The sequence below is a fragment of the Beta vulgaris genome, chromosome 9, assembly GCF_026745355.1.
Source record: "Beta vulgaris subsp. vulgaris cultivar EL10 chromosome 9, EL10.2, whole genome shotgun sequence".
NCBI lineage: Eukaryota > Viridiplantae > Streptophyta > Magnoliopsida > Caryophyllales > Amaranthaceae > Beta > Beta vulgaris.
The window spans coordinates 46,407,758-46,418,210 of NC_079210.1; the positions used below are offsets into that span (position 1 = coordinate 46,407,758).

The following is a 10,453-nucleotide window of genomic DNA, read 5'->3' on the forward strand; positions in this document are numbered from 1 at the left end:
AAAGAAACACGTATTACAGTATTAGCAATTTAACATGGATGCATCTACGTAGATTCTAGAGTCTACGGAAAGATGGCAGAGACTAGAGAGGCGGCCGCGGCTAAGGTTGTTTTTACTATTAACTACTCCGTAGTTTTTTTTCCAGGACCATGGGTCGAGTAAGTTACAATAAATAAATAATTTTTTTAAAAAAAAATTTATAATTTATTTTGCTACTTTTCGTATTTTTGTCAATTGAAAAATTAATTAAAAAATTTACGTCATGACGTGATAAGTAAAAAAAAAATTAAATTGTTTGAGTTTTAAAATAATACCTCAAAAGGAAATATGGTAAGAGAATATGACATTAATATTCTCTTGTAAGTTACGAAATAAGTATGTTATAGATGTATATACTTATTACATGTCTTTATCATATTTTATTTGAAACATTAGACAACAAAGTCATAGTGTATTTATAGTTAAGCTCTTTAATTATCATTTAAAAGGTCATGTGTTCGATATCTTGTACCTATATTTTTTTTTTTTTTAAAAAAAGTGAGGAGTATACATAGACATAAAACATTTGCGTTAGAAATTTGAGGAAAGTGCCATGTGTCATATAGACTTTCTTTCACACACCTTTTAGCATATTTGTATAGATATTATATACTTCCTCCGTTTCACAAAAGTGAAACACTTTTCTTATTTGGACTAATCACAATAAGTGAAACCAAGCTCCAAATGGTAAAAAAAGTTCACTTTTATTACAAATATACCATTGAAAAGTAAGAGGAGACCACAACTTCAATACTTCTTCACTCTACTTTATTATGGTCCTAACTTTATGTCTCTAAATTCCTTGGTAACTCCCCATTTTCTCTATGTTTCACTTATTGTGAAACGGAGGAAGTACTAGCTTTAAAGCCCATGCGTTGCACGGGTTGTTGTTTATTTTACTTTTTTTGCAACTTTTTTTTGTTAATATTGTTGTTGATTTTGTGTTGTATATTTCGAAACATATTTCGATCACTCTTCGATGGAAAAAAAAATATACTATTGCGAACTATGGGGCAAAAGTTATATTCAATTTACATAGGACAATAATTTAGGTTGTTTATTTAAAATCAAACTTTAATCTTCACTTATCCATAACACATATTTATATATATGTTTCTTCAAAAAAAAATTAAAAAGAATGACATGGCTTGCTTATAAGGTGAGCTCTTTATAATATTCTAAGGTTGTATGTTTTATTTAAATCAAACGCTAATTTTTACATAATTCAATCAAACTCTAATATATATGTAGGTGAGCTCTTTATAATATTCTAAGGTTGTTTTATTTAAATCAAACTCTATTTTTTTTTACCTAATCCAAAACTCTAATATATATGTAACTTTATCGCTATTGATTTTTAAAAATTATTAAAAGAGACGGTTTACTTTTAATATAAAAGTAGACCTAGTCACTAAATGGATTATACTAGTCACGAAAAGAAATTAACCTAGTCACTATTGGACTAATTCTCTTTTTAATATTGGACTTACCATTAGCCAGAGGGGTAGATGAGAGTGTGCAAGGAGCCCAACAGCACAGGACCCCCAAAATTATAAAGGCCCATAATATATTATTTTGAAAATTTTACTTCATATTTGAAGAAATCACCCTTGTTTCCCACCCTTAATAAAATTTGTCAATAATTTATCTTTAGATTTTCAACTTCCTATCTTTAGAACTCTAACCTTCCATCTTTATTTTCTATAAATTTAGGGGCCCAACTTTCATGTTAGAACCGGGGCCCCAAAATCTTCAACTACGGCCCTAACCATTGCATAATTTTAATTTAAAAGTAGGCGGTCTCTTACAAGACAAACTCATAGATTTTAGTTTTTGTTGTATATAACAACAAAGTTTCCTTCATAAATTTTGTTGCAATACTATATTGTTTTGGTTTATTTGAGTAAGGTTGAGGTTTTGTAAGATAATATATTTAATATTGTAAATTGGACCTATAATCAAATGTCATAATCACATATAATATACTATACTTAATACGTATAGCTATTATTATATTTATCTAAAAGAAAGACTAAATAATGTCTAACAATTCATCTAATTTAATATATATTCATGAGCTGTAAAAATATATTGTAAATGGATCTTATTTTGAAGCATATTTCAAGCACTTTCCAATTGTAAAAAAATTATAATGTTCTGAATTAGGTAGCAAAAGTTAAATTCAATTTACATAATATAATAACTTACGTTGTTTATTTAAAGAAAAATTATAATACCCCCCTATCCAAAACTCTTTTATGTATTTAAATATATGTAGAATTTTTTTTTTCAAATAGTTAAAATAAAAACTAGTGACATGACAATCCTAAGTGACAGTCTCTATTTCATAATTTGTAGAACTATATTGTAAATGAATCTTATTTCGAATCATATTTCGAGCACTACCCAATGGTACAAAAATAATAATATTCTGAATTAGGTAGCAAAGTTATACACGATTTACATAATATAATAATTTAGGTTGTTTATTCAAATTGAAACTCTAATTTCCGCTTATCCAAGACTCCCTATATGTATTTAAATTTATGTAGAACTCTATTTTTTTTAAAAAATAATGATGTGAAAATCCTACGTGGCGCTCTATATTCTATAAGTTGTAGAACTATATCGTAAATAGATTTTAATTTAATTTAGAGCATTTTTCGAGCACTATTCAATGGTGCAAAATTATAATTTACATAATATAATAATTTAGGTTGTTCATTCAAAATGAAACTCTAAATTCCGCCTATCCAGGACTCCCTATATGTATTTAAATCTATGTAGAACTATAATTTTTTTTAAATAAAAATAAAAATTGATGACATGGCAATCCTACATGTTGCTCTATATTTCATAAGTTGTAAAACTGTATTGTAAATGGATCTTATTTTGCAGCATTTTTCGAGCACTATCCAATGGTACAAAATTATAATATGCCGAATTACGTAGCAAAATTTATACACAATTTACATATAATAATTTAGGTTGTTCATTCAAAACCAAACACTAATTTTTGTTTATCCAAAACTCCTTATATGCATTTAAATCTATGTAGAACTCTATTTTTGTAAAAAGATTAAAATTGGTGACATGACAATCCTACGTGGCACGCTCTATGCTCTCGAAATCTTGAGGAACTCCCTATGCTCCGGAAAAGTTATTCCTTTATATATATATATATATATATATATTGATTTTGATTTTTGACTTTAGATAGTGTATGTAATAATATTGTCAAAATGACTAATATTGATACAAAAATATTGGCAAACAAAACAAAGTAAAAAGTAAATAATTTATGGCTTCTACATCAAAAGAAAAATTTCTATGAAAACAGTCCTTATATGAAAATATGAGAACACTTTGTTATAATCTTTTTTAACCAATATATAATCTATTTTGTCTAATTATAAATTTTTTTAGCCTTGTGGAGCCAATTTCCCAAAAATATTATATTTTTAGTAAAATGTATTATAATTAGACACTACTAGTGGAAATTAGATACATACTGCACATACACGATGTTTTGAATTAAAAAAAAGAAATACTTCCTTTGCTTCTTTTTGGTTTACTCTCTTCACTTTGTAAGATAACCAAGGAAGAAATTCAACAGTATATGAAAGAAACTAAAAAGGTGGAAAGTGATAATAAAAAGTGAGTCAAAATATTGAAAAATACTGGATGACATGGGTGAAAAAAGAGGAAAAAGTAGATGAGACATATTACCAAGTATAGAATAATAAGCAATAATGCGTAGATTAGAAAGAAATTATATACCAAAAAGGAAAGTGTGTAGATTATTAAAACAAAATAGAGGGTGTAAAGGAAATGAAGCCTTTGACTTGAAAGGAACATGATTTTTGTGTATTAGGAATTATTGGGTACAAAAGCAGGAGTTTATTAATTAAAATGTTTTTAAAAGTTTATTGAAATGTACATATGGTTTTAGTTTTTGAACATTGTATTTTAGGTAAAAGCACAAATGGATCCTTCTTGATATTTGTAGGGACACTAACAAAGAAGATCTTTAGGAAAAGGAGGGAGTACATTACTCCATCCATTCCTTATTGATATTCCTAGTTTGACTTACACACTTGGCAATGTACATATTTGAATATCAATATAAGTAATTACATATTAGCCAAAACTCATATAAACTTAATATTATTAATGTACTCATTGAGACTAATCAAATAAAACCCCATATGACTACATCTTTCCTTATATATTGGAAAAAAAAATAGAAAATTACCCATAATTTTAAAACAATGTTAAGATTGCAAGTAGAATTAAACATCAATAAGGAATGCAGGGAGTATCAAAAATCAAACGTTTGTAAAATGGGACAAAATAAAAGAACACCAAATTCATAAAAATCTATACATTTAGTCTTAATTTTGAACTTTATATATTATATATTTGAAAAACATATATTTCAGTTTTAATTATTATATTATTAAACTCTAAATGTTACATCTAGTCTTAATATTGGACATTGTTTCTTAAGCCAATGAATATTTTGAGGACTTAAAATGAACATTAAACTTAGGTCCTTCTATCAACTCAAATGTTAGAAAGTGAGTAAAAATTAAGAGCACATCGAGTTTATTAAAATGTACATTTGGACATTTTGTCTTAGTTTTGAACATTGTATTGCAAGTTATAAAAAACATATGTTGTAATGCTGACTTTTTTAGTATTAAATAATTCTAAATGCACATTGTATCTTAATTTTGAACATTAAATCTTAATTTTGAACATTATATCTTACGTAAAAAAACATTATTTACCTCCCCGGCCTTATTAAAAAAAATCAAATACGTTTTTGTTTTATTGAATTAATGTTCGATTTATTGAACCTAATGCTCATTTATTATTATGTTATTTTTATATTCACGTAATGCATTTTATTACTAGTTTTATACATTTTGATTTGTGCACGGGGTACGAATCTTATTTCTATGTGCACCATCTACTTGTACAGTTGTACTACTATAGTTTAGTCCCGCACGATAGAGTCTTATAGTTTGTTAGTAAAGAAAACTGATAAATGAAAAAGCAAAAAGCGAAAGAAGAATTAAGAAGAACAAAGCCAAAGGAATATAAATATAAAAGCCAAAGTAGAAGAAAAATTAATTATGACGATTAAAAGCAGAGATAACATTAATCAGTGCATATGTAGAAGTAATTGATAATTCACAGTTTCTTTGCTCGACCTACTCAAAGTAGCCGAAGAACACATAATTTAAGCCCATTCTTTTCCAGCTAATGTAAGAATTACTATATTAATAGATATGACTTAGGCCTGTTCTCTTTGACATAAAACAGTTGAACTGAACTGAACTGGTAGAACTGAATCGAACTGAACTGTATTGAATTGAACTGTACTAAAATGAATAGTGATATGTGAGAGTAAAAGTATTTTCCAGAGCTGAATTGACTGAACTGAACTGAAAATAAGTTGGGATAGGCGCTTAGCTAGTTAGCTCTTAATAGCTGTTATGCGGAAGCGTTTAAATAAACCAACAATAATCCACAACAACCAAGCACACACACAAGAAAAACAAGAAAGCGAATAAATGACACACAGATTTAACGAGGTTCACTATCAACTGTGATAGCTACGTCCTCAAGGCAGGGAAAAAGATCGCTTCACATATGAACGAGACGATTACAAATACAATAGGCAAGATTCAATTGAATGGATTTCAATTGAATCTCAAAGACTCTCTCTAATCTTCTCATTGTTTTTCTCTAATCTCTCTCTCTAGTATTTTGTGGTTAAAAAGCCCTAAATATGACAAAACATATTTATATGAAGTCTAAGATACAAGCCCTAAGTCGTAAGAAAAAAAAAAAAACCCAAAAATTTCGCATCCCCCCGATAGGTGCGGGAGCACCAGCCTGATGTGCGGGCGCACATGCCTCGAGTGCGGGAGCACCAAAGTGTTCTGCCTCAACTTGAAGAAATTCGTCGTAGCCATGTGCGGGAGCACCTGACATGGTGCGGGCGCACCTTCATTTGGTGCGGGCGCACCACTCGTGCCAAGCCATTCTTCTCTCGCGCAAGCTGCTGCCTTCCTCCTTCGGCAAGTCACAACTCACAAATCTCCACCTTGACTTGCATCTATCACACGACTCCATCTCGAAACCATCAACACACATGTACCTCTACAACAGTACGCGAGATACTCCTTTCCCTCCTGCTCATGCATCTTTCACCCGATGCCAGGCTTGCCCTCATATGAGTCTCACCCAATCTCGCCAAGATCGCTGACCACTCCTCATGAACGACCCGGTCTCACAACCTATGAGACCCATGTTGCGCATTCACCTGAAACCCAATTTATTACCCGTCGGAAATCAAATCGCCTTCACTGAACCGCAAACACACTAGCTCCACCTTAATCAAGACGAGCCAGTACCCTGCCAGTTGCTCCAACTAGAGCCATTTGCACTTACGTCTAAGTACCCAAAACAAATCACCCTTGGCGCAGGGGAACTTCCGTCGAAGTTCTTCTATGCTCGCGCCGGAGCACTCCACCCCGTTCTCACTGGAACGCAGGCAACTCCTCCTGGAGTTCCAATCTAGCTACCTCTTGGTGACTTCTCCCAGAATCACCTCTCAACCCAACACTCCCTGGCAAAGACATGTCGCTCGAGATCCCATAGCTATAAGCTGGCACACAAGTATCGATAGAACCGAACCTTATCATACCAATCTGCTGCTGAGAGACCCTTGGTTGTTCTTCTTGATGACCCTTAGTTTCAACCAGTTGTGTAGAAGTTCCCACAAACTCTACCTCACTGTTGACACTCTCATCCTCAGCCCAAGTAGTACTCTAAACCCGGTTGTTGAACTCATTCTGTTGACTCTGACCCCTCAACATGTGTAGAAGCCCCCATAAGCTCCACCTCACACTCAAGACCATCATTTTTCAACCCAGAATGCAGCTTCAACTCAGAATCATCTCTAGCCAGTGTCGTACCCTGCAAATCATACAAGTTACCCACACCTGACTTCACGCCACGAAGTAACTCACAAGAACCCTTCACCACACGCAAAACTCCATCCCCTCCTTGGAATCGAAAACCCTTACGGTCTAACATCCCAAGAGATATAAGGTTTCTCTTAAGTTGTGGAACATGCCTCACGCCTCTAAGATCCTTAACTCTCCCATCATGCATTCTAAACCTCACAGAGCCTACTCCAACCACCTCACACACGTATTGTCACCCAAAGTAACACTACTCTTGCATAAGCTATAGGTCGAAAACATCTCCTTGTCAGAACACATATGTGAAGAACATCCACTATCTAGAACCCACTTATCTTCTAACGTTTCTCCTCATGGACAATTAGAGCTAAATCCTCCTCAGAATCGTAGTCAACCTTATTTTGTTTTGCAAAAGAAGCCGAACCATCCTTCTTAGGACATTCACTCTTCCAATGACCCGGTTCTTTACAATAATGGCAAAGATCACTACTTTTAGGGCCCTTCGACCTAGGTTTTCTCCTATCCCTACTCGAATCTCCCTTATTTTTCTCAGCATTTGCTACCAAACCTGCAGAATAATCACGATCCTCTACCATATCACCAGTTGCTTTATGACGCAATTCCCTAGTATAAAGTGCCGACTTTACCTCCTCTAGGGACACAGTGTCTTTTCCAACCACAAAAGACTCTACAAAATGTTCATAGCTACTTGACAATGAAACCAACAATATCAACGCAGCATCCTCATCCTCAATCTTAACATCTAAATTACGCAAGTCCAGTAAAATAGAATTCAAACGATCGAGATGATCTTTTAGGGACATACCTTCTCTCATGCGTAGGCCAAACAACCTTTGCTTCAATAGCAATTTGTTTGTGAGCGACTTTGTCATGTACAAGCTCTCCAGTTTCAACCACAAACCTGCAGCCGTGATTTCATCTGCAACCTCTGTGATGACATCGTCCGCCAAGCATAGCAAGATAGTGGAGTGTGCTCTTTCCTCCATAGATTCCAACTCAGCCTCAGTTAGACCAGTCAGATTTCCCTCTTTTGATGTCGTTGTGAAACCCTTAATCAATGGTTTCCAGATACCTTGTTGTTTCAATAAAGCTCTCATCTTTATCTGCCATAGCCCAAAACTATTCCTTCCCGTAAACTTGTCGATCTTTAAGGTTGTTGTTGCCATGTCCCAAAAGCGATTAACCCCGGTGTTAACCTGTAGCTCTTGATACCACTTGTTATGCGGAAGCGTTTAATTAAACCAACAAGAATCACAACAACCAAGCACACACAAAGAAAACAAGAAAGCGAATAAATGACACACAGATTTAACGAGGTTCACTATCAATGTGATAGCTACGTCCTCAAGGCAGGGAAAAAGATCGCTTCACTATGAACGAGACGATTACAAATACAATAGGCAAGATTCAATTGAATGGATTTTCAATTGAATCTCAAAGACTCTCTCTAATCTTCTCTATTGTGTTTTCTCTAATCTCTCTCTCTAGTATTTTGTGGTTAAAAGCCCTAAATATGACAAAACATATTTATATGAAGTCTAAGATACAAGCCCTAAGTCGTAAGATAAAAAAAAAACCCGAAAATTTCGCATCCCCCGATAGGTGCGGGAGCACCATCATCTGGTGCGGGAGCACCAGCCTGATGTGCGGGCGCACATGCCTCGATGCGGGAGCACCAAAGTGTTCTGCCTCAACTTGAAGAAATTCGTCGTAGCCATGTGCGGGAGCACCACTACTTGGTGCGGGAGCACCTGACATGGTGCGGGCGCACCTTCATTTGGTGCGGGCGCACCACTCGTGCCAAGCCATTCTTCTCTCGCGCAAGCTGCTGCCTTCCTCCTTCGGCAAGTCACAACTCACAATAGCTCATGCATCATGCACTATTAAATTGATTCCTTAATATTATAACACTTTAACTTGTATGCTTAAAAATATACAATTTTAACTACTATTTTTAAAATTATAATTTTATCATAAAAAAGTGAACATTATTTTAAAAGCATTTATTTTTTTGTCAAAATACGAAATTAAATCTACAATTCAATTTTCTTCACGATAGTCACACTGAAGTAGGGAACAATGGTGTAAGTTTGCATTAGACATTTTTTGATATCTTTAGAAAAAAAAATGTAGAATGATCACCCATAAGAAAAAAGCTTTTCGATTGCATTCGTATCTTTAAGTTCTAGTTCCTATCCCCACCTAATTTGTACTTTGCATCTATTTGTCCAAAGTTATTCCTACCTTGTAAAACTCACGCAAGGAATAATAATTCAATCTTGGTACCAAAGATGGCCAAATTTATCTCTTTTTCAATGTACACAGTACACACAACATAGATAAGATCAACAAACCTTGAATCTTCAATCACACATCCATGTATTATTAGCCCACATATATATATATATATTAATACACATACACATACCTTAAGCTTAATTAACTTGCTTGCAAGAAATGCAAGGATATACTAAAATGAAGATCAACAAAGAGCTTTTCCACCCAATTCACCCACAACACAAGTTAAATCTAGAGTACTCTAATATCCCATTCAATTGCAATGGATGCAAAGAAGCCGGTATTGGCTTCAAATACACATGCCACAAATTCTGTGACTTCAACCTACACAAATCATGTGCCTTAGCTTGTTCAACCTTAAACCATCCTTTTTACAAGAAATGTCACTTCCAACTCCATAACCTTCCTCCTGGCGCGATCTTAAGGTTATGTGATGCATGCCATAACGAAGTTCAAGGGTTTGTATACCATTGTAAGAAGTGTGGATTTGATCTTCATCCATGCTGTGTAAATTTACCTCAAGTGTTGAATAATGGGGAGCGTGATCTTTACTTGCATCTCAAGTTATCGCGGTCGTGCCATTATTGTGGTAGGAAAGGGCAAGGGTGGGCTTATGTTTCTAAGTGTAAAATGTTTAGTCTCCATGTATCCTGTGTTAAGAAATTACTTGTGGAAAGTTGGGAGGCTAAGTACTTGAATGTGGATAATAACATGGTAAGGGAATTGGAGACTAGTATACCTAATCTTAAGGGAAGTTTGAGAAATCATCATGGTGATAAATCAAATGTTGGAAAGTTGAGTAAGTGTTGTGAGATTGCTGGAAATGCTGTTAATATTATTGTGTCTGCAATTTTGGGTGATCCTACAGCTCTTATAGCTGGAGTTGTTGGTCGGTTCATATCGAATTAATGTAAAAAAGATAAGGAAAGATCGAAAAATATATGATATATGATGTATGATGATTGATAATAGAGCCATTTGTGAAAAAAAATCAATGTAAATATTATGTTTATAATGTGTGTAATTGTGTATGTTTCAATGTACTCATGGATCCTAATCCTAATTAAATTTTAAGTCATGCCTGGCTAAGGTTA

General features: G+C 33.7%; 1 protein-coding gene across 1 annotated transcript; it reads left to right on the forward strand.

The window, feature by feature from the left end:
* Positions 1-9,362: 9,362 nt before the first annotated feature.
* On the forward strand, positions 9,363-10,453 carry LOC104904101 (hypothetical protein). The gene has a single exon (XM_010692289.4). It carries the CDS (start codon positions 9,519-9,521, stop codon positions 10,266-10,268), a length of 750 nt encoding a protein of 249 aa, XP_010690591.1. The 5' UTR covers positions 9,363-9,518; the 3' UTR covers positions 10,269-10,453.